General features: G+C 36.7%; 3 protein-coding genes across 4 annotated transcripts; all 3 read right to left on the reverse strand.

Moving 5' to 3' along the window:
* Window positions 1–228: 228 nt before the first annotated feature.
* On the reverse strand, window positions 229–16,705 carry LOC140240959 (plancitoxin-1-like). Of its 2 annotated transcripts, none has more exons than XM_072320732.1 (7): window positions 16,599–16,705; window positions 11,324–11,507; window positions 5,272–5,344; window positions 4,461–4,622; window positions 3,409–3,606; window positions 1,447–1,676; window positions 229–343 (listed from the first exon to the last, which is right to left on the reverse strand). In XM_072320732.1, the coding sequence occupies exons 1-7, from the start codon at window positions 16,601–16,603 to the stop codon at window positions 236–238; spliced, it is 960 nt and encodes a 319-aa protein (XP_072176833.1). In that variant the 5' UTR covers window positions 16,604–16,705; the 3' UTR covers window positions 229–235. The 2 variants fall into 2 exon arrangements, with proteins under 2 accessions (XP_072176833.1, XP_072176832.1); XM_072320731.1 differs by lacking the exon at window positions 16,599–16,705 and adding an exon at window positions 13,190–13,475.
* Window positions 16,610–17,331, reverse strand: LOC140240668 (deoxyribonuclease-2-alpha-like). Its single transcript, XM_072320422.1, has 2 exons — window positions 17,143–17,331; window positions 16,610–16,729 (listed from the first exon to the last, which is right to left on the reverse strand). The coding sequence occupies exons 1-2, from the start codon at window positions 17,329–17,331 to the stop codon at window positions 16,610–16,612; spliced, it is 309 nt and encodes a 102-aa protein (XP_072176523.1).
* A 670-nt stretch (window positions 17,332–18,001) lies between these two features.
* LOC140240670 (plancitoxin-1-like) lies at window positions 18,002–21,424 on the reverse strand. The gene is made up of 5 exons (XM_072320423.1): window positions 21,315–21,424; window positions 20,769–20,952; window positions 19,548–19,620; window positions 18,906–19,067; window positions 18,002–18,222 (listed from the first exon to the last, which is right to left on the reverse strand). Exons 1-5 carry the CDS (start codon window positions 21,422–21,424, stop codon window positions 18,002–18,004), a joined length of 750 nt encoding a protein of 249 aa, XP_072176524.1.
* Window positions 21,425–24,891: the final 3,467 nt, after the last annotated feature.

A 24,891-nucleotide genomic window follows, 5' to 3' on the forward strand; every position in this document is an offset into this window, starting at 1 on the left:
TGAACATTCTCTGTGTCTTCAGGATGTGACGAGTTCTTAGAAATTTACCTACAAGTTATATTCTAAGCGAACTGAGCTGAACTTTCTTGTTATTCGTCCAGTTTTACTCGGATTTTTCTATGATACACATGTATAAGTATATTTCATTTCTCCCATTCGGAATTGAAAATATCATCACGAGGTCTCGTCGTGTACCTCATTGTCCTTCACTGCAGGCCGTAGAATATTTCAGGTATTAGTGAGCGGGACATTGTGAGAATTCGGCGATCAGTGTGTGGAATGCAGTCCAGACAACAGGAATGTTGAAGCACACGGTTCCACCTCCTCTTTGATACTGGCTTTCCTGTTCAAAATAAAACAACAGAAAAAAAAATAATAAAGAGGGAAGGCAACGAAACGGTTAACTGCAAATAGTGTTGCTATAAAGTTAGACGTTAAAGACATGCCGTTTCACTCTTCCTATTCATCAGGGTGTGAGAGACCAGAGTTCAGCGTTTTTAGCTTTAATTTTCAACTTATTTTCTGCTTTTTGTGCACTTCCTCTGTACAAAAGTAGGAACTTTTGTGATTTCAGCTTTCTTCAGCTCTTTTTATTTGTGGTCACCCACACTTGGGATCCTGATTAATGCACACTTGTTTCCTTTTCATCAGCAAAACCACCCATTGATGAGGTATTATCTGCATTATTTTCTTTATTTCTTTGTTACTAAAATACTAAATGGTAATGTATAGACAAAGACCTCAGTTGTACCGCTATAGTCTACTCAAAGGGGAAATCCAGTTTGATCAACAATGTTGGTCTAATAAAAAAGAGTAAACTTTTATGAGTTCAACGGTAAAAATTTGACTGAAATCAGATGAAAAATAAGAAAGTTCTGATATTTTGAAGTTTTGCTAATTTCTGCAAAACAGTTCTTGTACGGTGGATATGAATATGCAAATGAGTGAGCTGACCATGTCATCATGAGTACCAAAAAAAAAAAAAAAATCAATGTTTCTGTCATTGAAGTCAGAAACATGATGTTATTCCTGGTTGAATAACCTCAGAATAGTGATCAGTTAGATATACAGCCGTACAAATGTACCAGGATTTCAGCCTCGGGCATAATTACAAGAATGAAAAACTGGAAATTTCAAAATTTTATGTACAAACTATATGGTAAGTTATGAGGGGATGACATGTTCACTTTTCCATTTGCATATTCATATTTACTGTTCAAGAACTGTCCCCCCCCCCTCCCCCCCCCCCCAAAAAAAAAGCGAAACTTCAAAATGTCATAACTTTCTTATTTTTCATCGATCTCGATCAAAATTATACCGTGGAACTCGTAATATTTTACTCTTTCTTATTAGACTAACTTATAATGAATTTGGACTGGATTTCCCCTTTCAATTGTGACGCATAAACGCTAAAACACACAGACATGGGCTCATTTTATTGCTTACAGTCCTGTTGATGTCGCCAATGCAAGTCCACTTCTTGTGCTCGCTGATTGCCCATTTAGAATGGTCCTTGGTTGACTTGAAGGTGAGAACGCCATCAAAAGTGATATTCTCGACATTTTCCACCTTGTACACACCGCTGCAGAAAGACGGCAGCTTGCTCGCCGCGTTCAACCACGTCTCGGCATACATATCATCGCCTAAAGCAGGCGCCACCCAGTGCGAGTACAGATCTATGGCAAACATATAACTTTTTACTAGTATTTGATTCTAGAATAATACATATCAGGTATTTGGTTATTTAAACACATACAAACACACACACACACATTGTGCAACAGAGTTGGTCCTATGCTGAAAATAGACACCTGAAAAAGCTGGTGAATCGAGGCTGGTGAAAAGAGTGTGTGATCACATTGTGAACTATATATTAGTATTGGCCTACCGATCGTCCCATGCCATATATTAATAACATTTATTGTATTAGTGAGAAAATGAAATAACTCTCTGGTCACTTTTTATTTGATTTGTTGACATTGTCAAATTTTTAATCACCGTATCATCAATATCATTATTGCTATCACAGCCATATCTGTTATCAATTTTTTTTCATTTTCGTCCAAATAGCTGTCAACTTCTGCTATCCCAAAAACTAAATCTAACAGTTTGGTTCGCATATCACAAATCTAATATGTTTATCATCATGAACACTCATTACCATCACTTCCAATATTTGTACCATCATTATCAGCATCACCACCACTCCAGTTCGTCTCTCTTTAGTCTTGTTTATCACAACTACTGCAGCCCTTAGGCCTATCTCTTTACTTTTGAACTTTTCCAGCTTATTCTATGAACTATAAGCGAACTTTTCATCACTGCTTACAAATCCTTGAACATGAAGACGTGTATTTTACCATCATCATTATATTGATTTTCATCATAAACAACTCGCTCGTGAACTATCATTCCTTCCCCAAATCTATTTGTTGCTTGAATTTTATCATAACATATTAAGAGCCTACATGTATTTCCTTTTCACTGCTGTGTTATTGAAAATTTATTTATTTTTATTTTTTCAGTAGCCATTGGGTTAATCATTATCTATCTATTGATATGATTAACCTATCAATTTCTTGGCGAAATAAGTTCATAAAGGATGGTTGATAGATAGAGATAACGAGTTCTCTGGACACATCCAAAAGTTCTATTTACGATGGTGCTATCACTCGGATGTCACACCTGGGTGATTGTTGATTGGAGCCAAATCATCAGTTGCCGATTAGCCATCGTTTGAGAAAGATGACAGCCCGTCGTCGAAACTGTCATAGGTAAATGCAACTTTTGGATGTGTCTATAGAACCCTCTATCTTATATCTATCAATTTCTTGTTCACCCTACTGGGGGTGAACACTGATGTCTTGTTTAAACAAACTAGAGGACACAACAAGAGGTTTATCATCCCCAGAACGCGCACATCACTCCTAAGAGGGGTGTTCCTCCCAGACACCATGCGCCTGTGGAACCACCTGCCTCAAGACGTAGTGAACTCAACATCACTTGACATCTTCAAATCAAAGGTCAAAGATGTCACCTTCAACTAGCCGCCCAGGGCAGAACAGAATGTTTTTACTTGTACCATTTTTTAAAAGAAATATGTATATACTTTTTTTTTTGCACTTTTATGCCTCGATCGTGTCTCATGTCTGTCACGTGGGAGAGCCCACCAAGTGTGCGAGTATACTCTCAGGAGGTTCTGCACAGTACAGGAAGAAGAAGAGGAAGAAGAAGAAGAAGAGGAAGAAGAAGAGGAAGAAGAAGAAGAAGAAGAAGAAGAAGAAGAAGAGGAGGAGGAGGAGCATGCAGGGTGGCGCCGGTCAGTACAATTATCACTGCATCATTGCCAGCGTCATTATAGTCATCTTTTTTGTAATTATATTACCACCATGGAAATCATTGTTTCACCTTCATTGAACTTGATGAACTTGGCATAGCTGGTGAAGTCCTGTCCATTGACAGAGGTCAAACCAACCGAATTGTTCCAAGGAGCGCTTTCAACATGCTGCCCCTCCATAACCGATACAAGGTCGTCAAATTGTGCGCGGAAGGATTGCGGAATGTTTGCGTCGTACACCCATGGATTGTTGTACCAAAGCTGGCGACCTGTCAGTAATATAGAGAGTAAAAGAGAGATGGTAAATGATTAACTTTGGCTATACTATACAGAGTACAGAGGAGCTGATGGAAATCGGCCTGGTTATTTTTGAGATTGTTTTTTTTTTCTTTCTTTCTTTTTTTTTTTTTTTGGTCTTTTCGTCACAAACAAGTCGAAATCCTATCTCCTAATCTTATCGTCTACAGGTCAACATATCCCTGGGTCGAGTTCCAACAAATTTTCCTCACACAGTCTGTTATAGTTCTGTCATGTCGACTTTAGAGGTTCCCACAATGAGGTATCTCGCCTTCCAGTTCGTACACATGTCGACATGGCAATCTTACCAACTCTCATTTATCATACCTTACCATTTCTCCTTGGGCTGTACTTTATTGAAGAAAAAATATAAGCGATGATTTTATTCATGCTACAACACTTCGATCTTGAAAAACTGTAATTACATGTATCCAATACTACAAAACAGATACAAGATTACCGAGTTACAGTCACTCAAGTTGCAAAGAAGCTACTAGTAGTATTTTAGTATAATAGTAGTATGTAAAAGCAAATTTACGTAATAATGCTAGTCATGGTAGTAGGATATTCATAAGGAGGCTGCAGTATATAGCGAAAAAATAGTTTATGTTCAGGAAGCAGAAAGATTTAAGATGAAGAGGATAAATGGGACCTCAGTAGGGGAAAGGAGAGTATACGAGGAGGTGAACGGGAAAGGAAACTTAGAAGAAGAAGTAAAATGGAATGTAACAGTTGATGGTGTTGGTGGTGGTTTATCATTACATCGCACCCACCCAACAATAAAGTGTAGCAGCGATGGTGAAATGATTAAAAACTTTCATATTACCAACTTTGACGAACTCTGAAGTCTTCATAGAGATACACAGCATGGACTGGCCATATGACTCGGCGTTAGATGGCCACACGTAACTCTGATCAGAGCTATTCGGGAATTTCGGGACACTGTGAATCAACCAGAATCCCGATTCCTGGTCGAAAGCAACATCACCTGTAAAATTATTCAGAGACAACAGACGGAATGTTGCAATACCCTACGAAAGTGTGTGTACAGTATCAAAGCTACTCGTCAAGTCCAGCAGAAGAACTTGACTGTATGGATGGTTTTAAATTCTTACCTGGTTAATTCGAGGAAGAAGTGATTTTCAAAATTTTTCGCGTGATTGTAGTTTAATTAACAAACTGAAGCAATAATGACACGGAAAGGACATTTTGCATTGACCAGACTATGTGAGATTTTCCCTTTTTTTTTACGTGATCATAGTTTAGTTATTTAAACAAACTGAAGCAAAAATGAGTTTCTGCCCAATGGATGGAAAGGACATTTTGTCCTGGCCTTAAGCAATTCTCCGGAAAATTCACGAGTTTGTGTTGCGTATTATCTCTATCATTTTGACCAGTGACTATTTTACAATCAATTAATGTTAAGTTTTGATTCATTCAGGCGACGTTCAATAAGGTACAAAACTAAATCATTGCAACTATTTCACAATGGGAACTTTTATGCACGCATTGAGTCCAGAGCGAGAGATTCTTTATTGCCCGGTTCACTTTTCCACCATAATCTATCCAAAGTAAATTTCAGGCACAAAGTACGACTGTCCAATGCTTGTTTTGTTTTGTTTTGTTTTGTTCTTTACCTTTGGTGTGACCTCCATCAAAATTCTTTGTTCCATTAGGAAACTCGTCGTTGTACATTACGTACACAACTTCCTATGGAAAAGAAAGAGAGAGAAGAAGACAATGGAGAGGAAACGCAGATGATATAGGGAATTAAAAATGAACATGATGAAGTTAAACAAGAAGCTCAGGTCTCACACAATGGTGTTGATTTTTACTTTTTTTTTAACTTGGTCAAAATCCATATTCATAGTCCTGTGATCCGTTCATTTTGGGGCTTTCTTGATTCCGTATTGTTACCACACATGCGCTTGATCCGCTGGTTGGGTCATTGCTACTGCTTTAATCGTCAATGATATAGCTTTACTGATTTTGGTACCTGTTACAGGTTTGTTTGTTTTGCTTTTATGGGTCCATGGCTCGTAAAACGAAATTCAATTCTTTGCATTTAATGTTTCTGTTTCCCTTTTATTTTGGCAAGAGCTTATTTGTATCTTAATTGCACACATCTTTAGATGATTTCCTCTTTCATTGGGTTTGAGGAGGGGAAAAAAAAATCTTACCATTGGCCAATTTTCCGACCCTTAAGTATTTTGGCGACGAAACGGGAATTGAAGCCTAGCTGCAACGATTTACAACTACACGTGTAAATCATATCACAGCAATGGGGGGGGGGGGGGACATTGTCACGCTTAATTGTAAATAATTGAAAATAGGCTTCACTTGCATGCACTTTAAATCATGAGATTAACAAATTAAAAAAAAAAGTTGTCATACAATATGATGTATTTCTCCTCTTTCTTTAACTTTCTCTTAAATATTTGTGCTTCCGGATAGTGTAAAACAAGTTATTTTATTTTTTTTTGTGGTTATTAATTAGTGTTTCTTCTCATTTAATTATCATTATTTTCCTATTTCGAAATTATACACAATTATTATATAGTAACTACAAGTAGGGCCTACAAGCACGTGAAAATAAATGACCCTGCCGGTGTTGGACTACCTATACGTCCAGCTACACGAGCCACCAGACGTACCTCAGGAAACTCTTTCATTCCATACTCCACCCGCACCAACTGTTTCAAACACTCCTGTATTCCACGTACCATCAAGGACTGGAACTCATTACCACCGGATATTCAGAACATAGTCAATAACGACACTTTTAAACTTCAAGCAACCATTTTCTTCCGCAACCAAGACTCAAGCTACAAGGACTAACAGAGTAATATCGCTCACTCCCCCTTTCCTCCTCGTTTGGTTCCAGACAGAACGTTGAGGAGTATCCCGAAGAAGAAGAATATAATAAACTAAAGACAAATATAGTGCACTTCCATAGTTATAACGAAAGTCTCGTTTATACCAGTTACGAAGTAAAAATTCTGGCCCGAAAACAATCATCTATATATCTTTACATACTTTGCTGTTCGGCTGTATATGACGACTTGTAAAGTCGTGTAAACTTGTTCTGATATTGAGTTGATAATGTGCGATTTTATATATATATATAAATATTTTTTTTTCTTTGTGGCCTCCACATTGTCGCTCCTTTTGTTCAACACAAATAATATACACTTTCTTTGTATATTTTTCTCCCAAAATTGATTTATTGCGTGAAAGCTTTAATCTGTTTATTACTCATCCACTTGGCATGATAAGCTATAGCTCGTTTTCATGTGTATCTTGATTTTTGATTAAAAAAAACAACAACATTCTGCAATATCTGTTTGCCATTAACAATTTTTATCGACACCTTGATTACATCAATATTTTTGTCAAGAGGATAGCCAATGTCCCATGTAGAAAAACAAGAAGATTAATTTATGAGACCTGCAACGCAGACATATTATGCTTTGTGCTGAAAATTAATGTTTTTTCATACACTTATTCAAGTCTGTTTATGTGTTCTATGTTCTTTGTTTATGTCGTCAGAATTCTTTGCTTATTTGTGTTTGCCTACTCGCTGTACTCTCCATGAACTCGGAATTGCTTGTGCTTCACATATGCCAGAATATGTCTTTCTTTTGCAACCTCACCAATTGATGTGCCGTTATGTAGATTCTGCTTTTCATTATGGCTAATAGACCCAAAATAGCATTTGATTCCCTTGATGATGATGAACTCTTTGATTTGTTTAGACACTCCCCTACAGAATCAAGTCGGAATAATTCACATTCATCTGCTTTTATTGATAATTGTTTTGCCAATAATGTTAATTCGTCTTCACAAGATTTATATGATTTTGATTTTGAATATGATCCGGCCCAAATTTCTTCTAAGTATGTTACAGTTGATCAGTTTAAAGGTATCGTGAAAAAATTTTCTGGAAATATTTTTTCTATGTTACATTTAAACGTCAGGAGTATCAATAAGCACTTTGATGAATTACATATATTATTAGATAATCAAAATAAACAACAAATTTCAGTTATAGGTTTAACTGAGACATGGTTATCATCTGATATTAATTTACCGTATGCAATAAATGGTTATAATTGAATTGTTAATAATAGATTGAATAGGACGGGTGGTGGGGTAGCGTTTTATTTGTCTCATGAATTTGATTACAACGTTTGCGATGAGTTAAATTCAATGAATGATATTATAGAATCTTTATTTGTGGAAATATCTGTTCCACAAAGTAAGAATATTATAATTGGTATTGTTTACAGACCCCCTAGTTCTAATCCTAATGATTTTTTGAATTGTATTACAAATGTGTTAAAGAGTCCCCTTTTTGTTATTAAGAATATTTTTGTAATGGGTGATTTTAATATTGATTTGACAAAAAATTATATCATGTCACAAGAGTTTCTTGAAATACTTTTATCAGCCTCATTTTTGCCTTTAATCTCGAAACCCACACGTGTTACAAATCATTCCGCCACCCTCCTTGATAATATTTTTGGTAATTTATTACAATTTTTAGATTCTTCTATAATTTTATCCGATATGACTGATCATTTCCCAGTTATGGCTTGGTTTAATCTTAAGCATGCGGTTAATAGTGTCATGTTCCTTCAACTAGACGAAGAGCCACACCAGAAAATTTAGCTAGCCTTGGTGCCAGCTTAGAAAGAGTTGATTGGTCTGGTGTTTGTGACAATGATGATGTTAATGTATCATGTGATAATTTTTTAGAAATAATTAATAGAAATTTAGATGAATATATTCCCAAAATAAAAAATAAGTTAGTTAATTACAAAACATCCCCTAAGCTTCCATGGATTTCTAAATCCCTTTTGCGTTCTGTGAATAGGAAAAATAGGTTATATTATAGATTTAAAATGAAACAAACTGAAGAGTCAAAAAGGAAATATACATCGTATAAAAATGTTTTAACTAAAGTTATACGATTTGAAAAGAGGAAATATTATGCGATTCAGTTAGAAAGATATAAACATGATATGAAGAATACATGGAAGGTATTGAAACAGGCCATGAATGTATAAAAAAAGAAATTACAAAAATTCGATTTGATGATAAAATTTTTGAAGATTCTGGTGATATGGCAAATATTTTTAATTCTTATTTTTCAATGATTGGAGAGAATTTGGCGAAAGAAGTACCACCGTCTAATACACATTTTTCAAATTTTTTAGGTGAATCTAATTCTAGTTCTATTTTTTTTTCGTTCCAACTATGAAACATGAAATAATGGATATTGTTACTGGAATGAATAACAAACGCAGTGCGGGTTATGATGACATAAGTAATTTCATTTTAAAGGGTATCATATCTTCAATTGTGGACCCACTTGTACATATTTTCAATTATGGTGTTTTTCCTGATCAAATGAAAATTGCTAAGGTTGTCCCTTTATTTAAAAAAGGAGATGATCTTGATGTAACCAATTATAGACCCATTTCTTTACTTTCAACCTTATCTAAAATTTTAGAAAAATTACTATTTAAAAGAACAATTCATTTTCTTAACTCTCATAATGTTTTTGTAAACTCTCAGTTTGGGTTTCGTCGGAAACACAGCACTATTCACGCTCTATTGAAGTTTATTGACAATGCCGCGCATACGCTCATTCACATCTTGTTTGTATCTTCCTGGACTTCTCCAAGGCCTTCGATACAATTAATCATGACATTTTATTTCATAAATTGTCACATTATGACATAAGGGGGAAGGCCTTGGAGTGGTTCAGGAGTTACCTGCAAAACCGAAAACAATATGTCTCTCTGAACGAGAATAACTCAAGTTTCAAATTTATTAAATGTGGCGTCCCTCAGGGTAGTATATTAGGTCCTTTACTTTTTATTGTTTACATCAATGATTTGTGCAGGTCATCTGACACACTCTCATTTATACTTTTTGCTGATGACTCAAATGTTTTCTTTTCCCATCAAGACCCAGTTACTTTAATTGACACCGTCAACTCTGAATTGAAAAAAGTGACTCAGCGGATAAGAGCTAATAAATTATCACTTAATCTTCAGAAAACTAAGTATATGCTTTTTAGTAAATCCATAGAAACATTAAGCACAGATCTTATTTTTGATGGTACTCAATTAGAACGTGTATTCCACATAAAATTCCCTGGTATTACAGTGGATGATAAACTTTCGTGGAGGCCTCATATTATCAAGTAAAATAATTTCACGAAATATTGGAATTATCAACAGATTTAAGTTTCACATTCCATCGTCGTCTTTGTTAACGTTGTATTTTTCTTTAATATTACCTTATCTTAATTACGGAATTTTAGCATGGGGTAGCGCCCATCAAACTTTATTAGATAAACTATTATTATTACAAAAGAAAGTACTTCGTATTATTTGTGGGGTTTCGCCACGTTCTCATTCAGATTCATTGTTCATTGAATATAAGATTTTAAAAATTAAAGATTTGTTTCTTTTTCAACTGGGCCAGTTCATGTTCAATTATAACACAAATGCTCTTCCCAATATTTTTAATTCAATGTTTCCACGAAATCAATCTTTTCATGATTATCCTACTAGGAGGTCTAATGAGTTTCACTTACCCCTTTTGAGAACCTTATTAGCTCAGAACACACTTATATACATCGGCCCTAAATTTTGGAATTCATCAGGTCCTGAAATAAAAAAATTCTTCATCGTTATACATTTTTAAGCGTAATTTGAAATCTTTTTTGTTAAATTCTAGCTGAGATATTTATTTACATTTTGCTGTAACCTATACAGGTTACAGCAAACATGAGGGTCATCATCGGTTATTTAATTCATCATTACGCAGTGAAAAACGGCATATCTAGGCAATGAAATACGGCGTGTTATTTGCATAATTTTTACACAGCTGCGTGCAGTCACAAGCTGTTCGAAGCACCTCATCAATTCTCTCTTCCGTTTCTCTTGTTCAGCGTGTAAGCATTCTCTATCTTTTCTCCCCTTCCCTCCCCTCCCCCCTCTCTCATTTCTCTCTCTCTCTCTTTCTTCCTTCCCCTTTCTTCCATTAATTTTGTTTTTGTCCCATTCCGTTCGATTGTATCTCCTTAGTTTAGTCATGTCATGTTGTTGTATCTCTGTTGTTTGTTCCATTTTGTCTAAATCGTTTGTGTGTGTTTGTGTGTGTGTGTGTGTGTGCTTACAATGTATTTGTAATTGTATGTGAAGTAAGTATTTTTGGAAGAAATTCTTGAGTGGTCCACAATCTACAAGCACTGCTTTTTAGTGGACCTCTCAGTTCTCTTTTTTTTTTTCTCCTCAAAATATAACTTTGTATTTTCCCGTATGTGTACATGATTCATCTCTATTAGTTTGTTGTATATCGTTAATCCTTCGCACTTTGTACTGTGTACATGCTTATGATGGATTTTCTGATTTACCTTATGTTATGTTTTGTTGGAAAGAAAATGAGAATGAAATAAATGAATTGAATTGAATTGAATTGAATTGACATTTCGATATAACGAAAGAAATCTTTCAGTCCCAAGGACTTTATATTTCGGTATAGATTATATACAATCAATACATACATAGCATAGAATTAGATGCACTGCCCTATGTATACCCCGAAGTTCAAAGTTTGTTTTGATGTAATTCTTGAATTTAAACTAGGAGAGTCTTAAATGAAGAGTGTTACCTGACTTTTGTGATTCTTGTAAATTTGCTGTAGAGTGCGGGCCACAGCCTGGTTGGTGTCTTTGAGGGAGACCGTAGACCGCGAGAAAGACTGGCTGTTTACATCCATGTACATGTGAGCAACGCCCTCTTTGATGAACGGGTCACTGCTCTTTGAATCGCGGGGGAGCTTGTAGACAACAAACCTGAATTTTGAGAGAGAACGAGTTCCGGAGTACACATTATAGCTCGACGTTATAACGATGGCCCTGTGGTCCGGGCCACTAAAAGATTGATGTCGGGCCACAAAAATTCCTAAGACAGGTAACAACTTCGGGGACCTTAAAATCTACTAAAGCATCAGCTACTTATCGAGAAAATAGGCATAATTCGAGTCTAATTGTTGAATATTCGAAAAGTCGGGCAAGTGTCGAGAACGTACTGATCGAGCGCTACTCCATGAGTGTTTTTTTTTTTATCACAAGGCAAATTGTAACATATCTCTAATCTCTGCTAAAAAGGCTACAACAGACTTTAATCAGAGTTAAACATGTCCTTAAAAGATCGATGATATGGCACAGCTTTAGATAAAGGGATGTTAGAAATATTGTATAAAGCACATGTTCTTGTCCCGACTTTTCATTATGAAGTTAACACATGGAGAAACTTGAAGCAGTTGAAGTCACGTTCGCAGGGGTCTACTGAAGCGCGAATCACCCCTGGGCTAGGAGTCCGGAAATTTGCAGTAATGGTTTCATGTTCAGCTGTTTTTTCTCCGATTTTGTAAGTTGCAAAGAAGTTTATAAGTTAGTTTCGAAACTGGGTAAGGTTTTTCTTTAACTGAATCATCAAATATTGCTTTCAGCGATTTCAAGCATATTTAGAGGTGAAAACAATCTGAATTTACACTCTAAGTGCAGATCAAGATTACCTGTGCGTTGAACTGTAGCGTAAGGGAGTTTTTTAACATTCTGGAATTTTAGTCACGGTTGCAGTATGAATTATCTGCTGAGTGCTGATAAGAATTAATGAGGTTACACATAGTTTCATTTTACTTCTCTTCTTCCCTGTCTCTATGATACACGTCTTATGAAATATTTGATATCAAAAGAGAATATCAACCAGTTCATCAATCCTCAAAACAATCATGAAAGTGATGTGGTAATAAAATATCCTACTAAAGAATTCTGATCTACAGGAACTTCAAAATGATTATCGTAATACGGAATGAAAGACGAAGAGACAAAACAGATATTGAAATATAGATTACATTACTAATATTACAATTTAGTTTCGATATAGGCCATATACAAAATTAAGAAAGAAAACTGAATTTCTTTGTATCCCTTTTTTATTTCAGGCCACTATATTTCTTTTTCGGCCCACCAAAATGTCAAATTTCAAGGATTTTAGTGGTCCGAAATAGAAAAAAAAAGTTTGTGTGGAGCCCTGATTGGTACATGCCCATTGTAAAATACAGCAGGCGATGGCGTACGTGCAACAAAGTGACGGGAGCGCGCGGGGAATACCCATAGATGAGGAAGTGGTCCATGACTTCCCAGCATACTAAATACATGTATTCAATCAGCTCAGGGAGGTGGTCTACCTCCCTGATCAGCTTGTGCGTGATAACGAGATTTGGGTGCGGCTGCGCACTGGTCTTCACATTGGGGACAGGATTACGCAGGGAAGTGAGACCCCCTGATTACAGTGAGCTCCATGAAAAGTGGAATACCCTAATTAAAGAAATTGTATAATGGCATATCTTCAGTTATACTTCACATGTGATGTATACGGTGGATACGACAAAGTTAAGATCGACTGCATTGTGATGCAACAAACAGGTGACAGAGCCTAAATGATATGTGTATGAAATTCCCTGACTCACCAGTCTACAGGGTTACCACTGGGATCCATGCACGTAATCTTGCCGTCTCGTCCCGGCAGCCCTGCGGCCAAGACAACCAACATCACCCAGCAGCAAGCAGTGATCCTCGTCATCATGACGGTTATTGTACTGAAACTTAAAGCTTTCAGTAGGTAGAATTGCACTATGAATGCTCAGTAGCATGGAAAGAACGCCCAAACTGTATATCTCTCTTGCAGACGACACTAGCACAAGCGACTTCCCTATGTGACTGAGAGACACGGAAATAATTGCCTATAATTATAATACAGCATTGCACCCACAGTGTGACTTCATGACAAAACCCGACTCCCTCTCCCTCTCTCTCCCTCTCCCCCGCTCTCTCCCTCTATTTCTTTGTCCCAATCTTTCCTCCTGGTGTCATTGTGTGAACATGTGACCGTCCTAAAATAGGACACAGTCCGTTTTGGTTCAAGCCATGCTCGGGCCATGCTATTCGTTAGAGCACTTCTTTCGAGGACTAAAGCCCAGGCACGGTTAATCTTTATAGGAGTGATGATCACTTCCGCATTTGCGAAGAACTAGCTTCCTGTAAAACTCAAACATCACTTTCGAGGGCGCCTGATCTCGGGGAGATATATCAAAGTCACAATGAAAATACCCGGATGTGGATAATGGTACATTGCCATATGATTTTATTTCATTGTCACTAGAGCGCGTGACAAGGATGATGACAGTTTTAAAGTGCTCAAATTACCTTTATTAGACCGAGTATATAAAATCGCTAAAAGGGAACGTGGCGTTAGTATTTTTCAGCATAAGGAAAAAAAAAATGGATTTCGATCGGAGGTATGAGGAGTCGACGATGTCATGGCGTAACGATCGAGTCTACCTTTCACTTGTATATACTGACTTCACCGAATGTCCAGTTTGGACATGAATTGGATGACCTTGGATGACAAGGATGACATTATCTTGTACATTAACGTAGTATTCTACATGGTTGCTACGATGTTAAGGGAGGGATCATAATGTTGTTGAAGTATTGACCAAGAAAACGTTATGATAATTGACCCTTCAGATAAAAAGAAATAAAATGGTGTGAGACGATGACAATGATCGACCTGTGTTAATTGCACATTACGTGAGCGTTGAAAATACAGAAAACTCTTAAAAACACTATGTGCTATCTAGCGAGACAAGACTCTATTAAGAACCTTTAATGTTGTCTTGGTTTCAGTCTACTTATTTGATCGTATAGAGAGAAGTTCCCCCTATGGTAATTGTATGGTTAAGTCGTGATTAACTCGTTCACCGCGGAAGTCTGAAATCGCCATATATATATATATATATATATATATATATATAATTAAATATATGCACAGAAACCACTTTGATTCTATAGACAATACAGACTAAACATGGAAAGGCATGGTTTTCACCTTCAGAAATGAAAAAAAAAATAAGTCAACTGAATAACTGAACTAGAGCTCAGTTCCCTTCACATTTGTTTGCTCTTCTTTTCACATCATCACTCTCTCTTCAGTAATCTACATTGACCAACTGCTGTCTGTTACCCACCCTTGTGAATTCCCTCTTTTCTATTTTTTCTAACCTGCACCCAAAACATGCTAAACGAGCATCTTTTAACATAAGCCAAAGATAGAGTGCCAAGAATGAAAAAAAAAATGTTCAAGGTCATGCAGTTCAATGCAATTTAAAGTCATATCAGATATCATGCAGTATCTCTAGCTGCTGGGATGTATGGCAACAAGTGATGTTAAAGCATAAATTAATCTAATCTGTACATTAGAATACGATCGTCATTACGGTACATGATTTCCTTCCTCGAATTTGCTTCGGCTGTTGTTGGTTTGTTTTTTTTTTTCCTTTCTTTCTTTTTTTTTCCTTTTTTTTTTTTTTTTGCTGAATGTGTAAGAGCAACTGTTACCACCATGGGTACTATAAGAGATACAGAATGACTTTAATATGGGAAAACAATTATTTAAATCATTCAAAATGATCACAAATCTATTGCATTATCGACTTCTTTATCGGGACACATTAGCTAGACTAATAGATAAAAAGGGCAAACTACTAGATTCAATAACGATTGTTCACTTCCTGGAGTAATTGAATTTTGTGACTTCGACAAATCAGTGTGAGCCTATTAGCGTTCCCTTTTTGTATTTCTTACTGTATAGTCTTAATAGTACACTGATACAGAATATGTAGTTTGTTACTGTGTTTATTCTTCTCGTGCTCCTATATCAGGATCTGTACAAGCGAATGTTACGTATGGAGACTAGTCTTTCGGTAATCGAAAGGTACGACTTGAGTACATCAGACGAGTTTCCATTACAAGAGACCATTTATCATTCTTCTTCTTCATTGTATCACACTCATGTGAACGACATAAAGCATTTGTACAGAGATTTCATATTGCAAAACAAAAGAATGAAACTTCGAAATGACACTAAAGACTTGTATTCTTTTCTCTTCTTTATAAACGTGATAAATACGAACTAACAACTGCACCTTTTATCATCCGACTCCAATTCAACGATGAAATAATTATTACCGCGTGTGTATTCCTTAAACTTATCATCTATCACTTCACACTGCCAAAGCTATGGTAAATCATCAATCAGGATCGAAAGGGTGGTGTCATATACTGAAATAATTATACACATGTTTATTTGAAGAGCAGGGGAAAAAACATTATCTACCACAATCTGTCAAATACAACGTAAAGCCTACATAGTGAAAAGTAATTTGAATGCATGACATAGAAACATCTCCATCGCATCTTAAAATGTGCATCGTACATATAGTTTTCACTTGTAATTTTGTTTTCGTGTAATGAAGATTTTGTTGTTGGGAGGGGGTGGATTTACAAAGGACATTATAGGCATGAAGCCACATTCCACAGCGTGGATGTTTTAATCCCATGACCACTGTTGCAGCCATTCACAATACACATGATCTATATAGATTATACTCTTAATACTTTATGAGATAACAATGAAAAAAAAAAGTGAATTGCTGATGTTCAACGACCAGATTATAAAATAATGTTCCCGAAAAATGACGTTTCAGAATGGGATCGCAGGTTTGTTTGTTTGTTTGTTTATTTCCATCTGAGAAGATGGCTGGATAGCCCATATTCAGCTACGTTAAGCTGGTCTTCCATGGGGTCCAGTTGGATGTGAGGTGGGACCACTTCACCGGGTTAAACACCCTGCTCTTTGCGATGAATGAATGAAGCGGGATATTTTACTTGCATGAGTTGTTACTCTCTCAAACACAGGTGTATATGTGCTATGTGAAAACCCGCCATGGGCCATTAATTCCTTATGATTTCTACAATGTATCACTCCTTCCGAATGATGCATATCGTCGTTATGACGTCACTGCCTTCTTAGCGTACCTCATAGTAGGTCAGGAATGGCTGAGAGAAGCGGGACAGCGGGAGAAGTCGGCAATCAGTGTGTTGAAGGCGATCCAGACAGCGGGAATATTGAAGCATACGGTCCCACCTCCCCTTTCAGACTGGCTTTTCTGTTTAAACACAAAGACACAAATCACTTGCAAAGCAGGCAACGAAACAAGCGACAGGAATGCTGGTATTAACTGATTTTTAATTCATGTTTTATTGTACTGAAGAAGTTCCAATTTAGCCTCTTTTGAGCCAGACATGATTTTAATAAAAACCTGTATTGAATTGAATTTAGTAATACAAAACAGAAGCGGAAGAAACTATACTTCTATCTACCGATCCATGTATTATCAATTTATCTCTTTGCACAGAACTCTAATCCTTTGTACCATCATTTTTTTTTTTTTGGTCCCCTTTCTTTTTAACTCCCACTGTTACCGCAGATTAACAAAAGCATGGGTTGTAGCAAAAACTCAGCATTATTTATCATTTTTCGTATACACAGCTCGAATATACATTTCATTTGATTACTTACAGTTCTGTTAATGTCACCGATGCATGTCCACTGCTTGTCCTCGCTGATTGCCCACTTAGAGCTGTCCTTGGTCGAATTGAAACTCAGCACGCCATTAAAAGTGACGTGGTCGACATTTTCCACCTTGTACACGCCGGTGCAGAAAGACGGTAGCTTGCTCTTCGTGTTTCTCCACGTCTCAGCATACATATCGTCTCCCAAATCAGGTGCCACCCAGTACGAGTACAGATCTGTGGTGACCATAAAATGGTTTACTGGTAATTTATCTCATTTTGTTTACTGGTAATTTATCTCATTTGTGATGACAAATCAGGTTATGGTTTTGGTGAGAGTTTGGGAATTATGCATCGTCGCACCGACGCCATTGACCATGTAACAGCCTTCTATCAGCATCTTCGTTTGATTCGTCTGCATCGACAAACTAATCACCAATGCCTTTGTTATCATTTCCATTGTTGTAATCAGTTATATTTTATATCTGATCACTTCCTCAAAATCAAAATCACAAAATCACTTTCTTGGTAAAGCTATAGTAGCGAGGTTTATGAATTATGCACGTCACAATCGCTATTATCACCATCATCACTATCATCATTGACATCATTACACTCCTTCTGTCCATCTACTCTTCCATGGTAACAATTTGCAACAAATGTTTATCCTTTGGGCTATCGATTGTTCGTTTGCATAAATCTTAATCTTATTGCGACGCTAGTCATGATAGATCTATACATCTGAAAATGTCTTCTTTGAATTGTAATCCACTCATCAATTTCTCATCCATCAAATATCATCATCATTATTAATTTCGTCATTGTCGTCATAGTTCACATTATATTACTTTCACTAAAATCATTCTTCACGGTTGCAAACTAGTTTCACCTTCATTGAACTTGACGAATTTAGCGTAACTGATGAAGGCTTCTCCGTTTTTAGAAGTCAAGACAACCGAGCTGTTCCAAGGTGCGCTTTCGACGTGGCGCCCCTCGGTGACCGAGAGGAGATCGTGAAATTTCACGCGGAAGGCCTGCGGGATGTTTGCATCGTACACCCATGGGTTGTTGTATAGAAGCTGGTGAGCTGTAGGCAAAAAACCAAAAAACAAATAACAAAAAACAACAAAAACAACAACAAAAACCACAAAAATATCGAATGATAGAAAAATGATATTAAGTAATCTGAGGAGTACTGACTAGAAGACAATTTCTCTTTTTTGTATATCAAAAGGTCACTTTTACTCAAACCAAAATCGATTTGCAGATTTCCGTAACAGCTCGTCTCCTTGCCTTCTTGTCCTTAAGAAATTCAGTTGCTGATCTTACCATGTCGTCTTCTTCACTTGCAGATATCCAACATCCCGATGCCTTGTCTGCCCTGTGAAGTTACTGTTTCGTTACTACATGGGTATTCACTTTTCTCCTTCTTCTCTTTTTTCTTATTGCTCACATCAAAACGTCGGTTGAGAATGACAAGGACATTAAGTTCCCACTAAACCCGTAGTGTTCAAGACAACATAACGTCCTTCTAATTCTCAAGAGTAAAGTGACCATACGAGTTTGCTAGGAGGATGACTTCAATGTATTGGGTATTCAATTTCCCACGGACTGAACGTGCAAATTATAAGGGGAAAAAAGATGAGGAGATACAATGGTGGTAACTGTGGCTATGTGGTACAGTGTAGGCCTACATAGTCCTCACAAATAACCAATTAGCAGCACCAGCACAAGTAGTCAAATGACTGTACGTAAAGCCTTTCACATTACCAACTTTGACGAATTCTGAAGTCTTCATAGAGATACACAGCATGGACTGGCCGTACGTCTCGGCGTTAGATGGCCACACGTAACTTTGATCAGAGTATTCCGGGAATTTCGGGACACTGTGAATCAACCAGAATCCCGATTTCTGATCGAAAGCAACATCACCTGTAAGCATATCGTAAGATGAATTACTTGATAATGATATTACGGAAAATACACACCTCATAAGTGACGAAATCATTGCCAAATCTACAAATTAAGTCTAGCAGGGGGTTGGGGCGTGGTCGCTGTGAAAGCCGTATCTTACCGGATATGATTTGAGGAGGACACCCGAGTGCTTGATAAGGTAATCACGTGATCGGACTTGACCTAAACAAACAGAATCACTATTCAAAGTTGTGTTGGATCCTTTCTTTCAAAGTTTCACAACTGTTCATAGGGCATTGTCACGGGCCAACAAGCACGTGAATAAATCCTATTTTGACTTTCTCGTAAAGTATCAGTATGTGTGTAATCATTCTAACATTTCAAGCATTTAATGTTTTTAGCCTGTAAGCTATTGATCTCAATGTGAGAGATTCCAAAATGCTGGTAAATTCAGGCCATGGTATCTAAAGAAAATGTTAAGATGGAATTGGTCCCTACCTTTCGTCTGTCCCCCACGCGAGTAGGTCTTTCCATTAGGAAACGCGTCGTTGTACATTACATACACAACATCCTGAGATAAAAAGTATAAATAGAAACATGTAAGATATAACGGAAAGCGGGAATAGACAAGTAGATCACTTTTCAGACACTGCTGCCAAGATCATGCACATCAAACGGCACGGTAAAGCTACGTAATATTAAATGTAGTTTTCATGAACCTTAATGTGTCTCAAGTGACAAAAAGTGACAAAAATATGGTGAAGTCCATTTCGGAATCAAATATCAAGATTGATATGAGTATGGGCCATTACTACGTTTTTAGGAGAGAGATGGCTCGAGATTGTTTAAAGCACATTAGCACGTATTATTATGTGTTTCAGAAAGTTTCCTCTTCCATATCGGGTCGACAGGAAAAGGAAATGTGTTTGGTTATTCCTGGCCATGCCCCACCTCTAAATTACATTTGAACGCAACTCAAGATCTAAGATAATGATGGCAGTACAGACATGACATGCCTCAGAGTAAACCATAAACAATGTTTTTACCTAGACTTTACATTGATTTCTTATCTTAACTGATTAGAATTGATTGTGTTTTATGTGACCGCTAAGGAATCATTCAATGCTTATAAAGCAAGCAGCGACAGGACCGACAACACCGAACACCGAAGGACTAAGCAAATAAGAACAAAGTGACCTGCTATAATTTTCGAACCATGGACCTCGTGACTGAAAATCTGTGGTCTAATCCACTGAGGCACAACAACTCTTCTGCGAAATTGAAACGGAGATCGCCTGTGCATTTCCAAATTCTCGATCATTTTACAAAACTGGGGCTTTAACCATCACTATAGAACATCGCTTAGGATTTCTTTAAATGTTTTAACTTTTCTAGCTGCATTGCTGTCCGTGTTTAAGATCAAGACAAACTTATGAGTGCTTATCTACTTGTTTGTTTGTTTCTTTGTTAGTGAACATTTCTGCAAGGTCTGTACTTCAGAATGATTTACTTAAGATTTAATTGCTTAGTTATTCGTAATTGTCACATACGCTACCGAATACAATATACATTCATTTCTTTACTTTTATTTCATTTCCGACGAAAGTATACAATATGACATTTGCATATGAACAAAGTGTCATTAATTTTGTTGGTTTGAGCTGAATATTTCTTGAATTTGACAAGGGAGAGTCTGTATCTATGAGAGAAAAGTTTTACCTGACTTTGGTGATTCTTGTAAATTTGCCGCAGAGTGCGGGCCACAGCCTGGTTGGTGTCTTTGAGAGAGACCGTGGACCGCGAGAAAAACTGGCTGTTTACATCCATGTACATGTGAGCAACGCCCTCTTTGATGAGCGGGTCACTGCTCTTTGAGTCACGAGGTAGCTTGTAGACAATAAACCTGAAGTTTCAAAGAGGAGTAGTTTGAGAATATACTGTTCTCTTCATCTCCTACTTCCTCCATGGCCTTCCCAATCTTTCTCTTTCAGCACACCAGAAATCCTTGTAAATTACTATCAACCTGTATACCACTGCTAGATATCCAATTCTACGTTTTGGTCAACCTAAAGAGGACGGGCGAAGTCATGTAAACAGCTGTCAAAGCTGTGTGCTTAATATAGGCCTTCATAGGATAAGCTTAGATAAAACTATGTCACGTGACCTTGTAAACACGACTAATACGGCAAATCTAAGATGAAATACATTGCACTATATGAATGTCACACACAAGGGAGATCGTAAAACAATAGTATCTGAACTCACCAGTCTACAGGGTTACCACTGGGATCCTTGCACGTAATCTTGCCGTCACGTCCTGGCAGCCCGGTTGCCAAGACAACCAACATCACACAAACTGTAGTTTTCCCTGTCATCATGTAAATATGGAATTTCTTTTCAGCACATCAAACGTTCCCCAGCATGGAATGGGAATGAAGGAATTGGGCTCTTCGGACAAACGTGCTCCCAACCTACTGTATCAAGACAATCTTGCATACGACACGGTCACGGTCAAATCTCTTCGGCGACTGGGAACATGACGGAAGTTCATACCAATATTCAAGCACTGCAACTCACGTGATAGGGTATCGAGTTTTAAAAGCATGTATTGTTATCGATAAGTGTTTTGTGCACTTACTTTTTTTTTACCAAACTTTCTTTTCTCCTTCTCTCACATACGCAGCAAAAGGAAAGATCTCGATCCATAAAGCTTTTTATGTTTTCCAATGTCACAGCCACATATTCAACCTGAATGAGGTAAGAATAATGGGATGACATCTCTGTGACTATTATGTTCTGTTTTCAGACGTGTATAGAAGGAGGGTATGACAAGGATAGCATCTTGGATGAATTTACGTTCACGAAGTTCAACCGTCATGGTATTGTGTCTGATCCTATGTAACAAACAGTTAGTGGCCCTCGTATTCTTTTACCTCTTGTATCATTTACAAGATGATTCTTTTGTTTTGCTCATTCGTTGGACCCTCTCTCTCTCTCTCTCTCTCTCTCTCTCTCTTCCCTCCTCCCCCTGATAATTATTATTTTGTTCTTTCTCACATGCACCCTGATAAAAACGTCTATGGTAAAATTCCAAAGATGAACAATTTGCTTAAAGTCATTTCAATTCATTCAAAGTCATTGTATCAGATACCATTCAATGTGTTGTATTCTGTGCTGTAAAACTTGGTAATCTGGGTTTGCGTGAATATTACAAAATTTTCATTGTGTTAATATTTCTCTTTTCCTTTGCTTCGTTCAAGTGGCTACTACATAATATCCCTTCTAAAAAGTCTCCGTGATTGAATGATGGACTGGATAAACAAGGTTAGTTTTGTTTATCCCAATGTAATGAATTCATCGGTTAATGGGTTAGGCTTACTCTGTAGGTCTGAAAGTGAAAATTTTATCAGCATTTATCTTATCTTTCTCTTCTTCTCTCCCCTTTCCATTTCCTTTATTTCTATATTTGTGCAAATATATACATATATATATATATATATATATATATATATATATTTAGATATGTATATATAACATATGTATGCATATATATATATATATATATATATATATATATATATATACATATACATAATCATGTGCTTTGGAGTGCTTTGGGGGTTATTTTGGGTTTTGCTGTAAAATTTGATGATCTGGGTCGGCTTGAATAAACAAGATTAGTTTTGTTTATCTCAGTACGATGCTTTCATTGGTAAATGGGTTCTAGAGTTTTATCAGTTTTCGTCTCAACTTGTTTCTTCTCCTCTCCCTTATGTCCATCTTTCTTTATTTCCATATTTGTGTGTGCAGACTCATCTATACATGTACATACATGTATACATATACATATACATATACATATACATATACATATACATATACATATACATATATATAATACATGTACATACACAGACATCCACAATACAACTAAAGCAACACACGCGTCTACCAAAAAGACTATAAAATATGTTTAATTTCTTCTCTCCATTACGCAATTCTTGCACTATTGTTAATATGTTTGTGAAAAGATCTCTATACTTGACTGCCCGCCATCGTTTATACTTTATATTCGTCAGATATCTTTTCAGCACGTCCAATCCAATTACGTTCATTTTGCATTATACCATACCTTGTAATTTCATCTTATAAGATGACAAAAGACTATATGCGTTAAACACACAGGCATCATTCCATACAATATGTTATACAAAGAGGAATAGATAAAAGATAAGACATCGATGATCATTATCATTTCATTTGAACGTCATAATGCTTTTCACTTTATTTAAAGATATCTAAACATTATATAAAGAGATCAGATTTTGTGTAGGCCTACTCACTTTTATTACAATCACTCAAATTTACAAAGGGTTTGTAAATAAATCAGAGATTACACTCTAACCAATGTAGGGAAATTCATTGAAACAAAAAGGATTTAACTGTTGCCTGACATTGAACCTTTGAAATACAGCACAGCATTATAATAGCCGCATTCATTGAGACACGAGCGACGTGTTTTATCAATTCTCTCTTTGTTTAAGCAAATACATTGTAGATATTGCACCATATAACATACCACACTACAACTATAATATGCCATAACCTTATCGCCGTACACAACTATACTTAATGATGATAATAATAATGATATCTTATTTACCCAGGGTAGTCTCTTCAGTGTTGCCACTGCTCTACCAGAGGGCCCTGCCATTAGTACATGTATTACCCTAGCGTTGTCAGGTACCCATTTATACACCTGGGTCGAGAGGGACATGGTGGGTAAAAACATCTTGTCCAAGGACGTAAGCACTGCATATGGGCGGGATTCGAACTCGTGGGTCATCCGATCGGGAATTGGGAGTCTTATCCACTATGTCACAGCGCCCCCCACCAACTTGTATTTTCCTATATACACAATTTATCATTTCACAGTGCTGCCACGATGAAATATCCTAATCGCCGCGTTCAACTATGCGCTGGTACAATTTCTCAAGACACCATCTATCACTTCGCATTGCCACAGCGATAAGAAATATCCCATCACACTGTAATTCCATTTCTCAATTGGATATGAAAGTGGTGTCAAATGCCAACATGATAATTATCATGGGCGCAAATTATGTTTTTGTAAGATCATGGAAACAAAGCAGCATCTATACAATCCGTGAAATACATCATGACAAAAAACTTGTGTGAATGACATTGAGACATCTCAAATAGCCTCACATGTGGAACAATTCGTACTAAAGTGATTTATGATTTCATTATCGTACAATAACGACCTTCGGTAAGATTTATCAAGAATACTATAGGAGGCCCGATCCCCGGTGTAGCTGTTTTGATTACAGGGCCACAGTCGTAGCTATTCAAAACATGTACAAGGTTAGCACAATTTCTGAAGGATATAGATTCTGTTTTCTTTATTGACTTATGAGTTTTTTCTATTTCTCAGTAATTTTGTTTTGTTTGTTTTGTTGTTCTCTCATCTTTTTGTTACGTTATATTGATTACTGTGAATGTATTATCTTATACGTTGATTGTACCACATCATTTTTTTATATCATACGGACTTGCTGAAAAGCAGCCTAACAGCTTAGTGCAAGTATTTTGACCCGCGTTTAAATAAAACAAACAAACAAACAAACAAACAAATTCACAATTCAACCTCTAGAAACTCTTACTCAACGACCAGATTATAAATTTTTCCGAAGAATAATACATGTATCTAATATTGTATTTCAGGTGTAGATTTTATGTGCAAACCTACCATAGGCTATTAATTTCTACAATGTATCACTCCTTCCAAATGATGCAAATCGTCATTATGACGTCACTGCCT

The sequence above is a fragment of the Diadema setosum genome, chromosome 17 (genome assembly GCF_964275005.1).
Source record: "Diadema setosum chromosome 17, eeDiaSeto1, whole genome shotgun sequence".
Classification (NCBI taxonomy): Eukaryota; Metazoa; Echinodermata; class Echinoidea; order Diadematoida; family Diadematidae; genus Diadema; species Diadema setosum.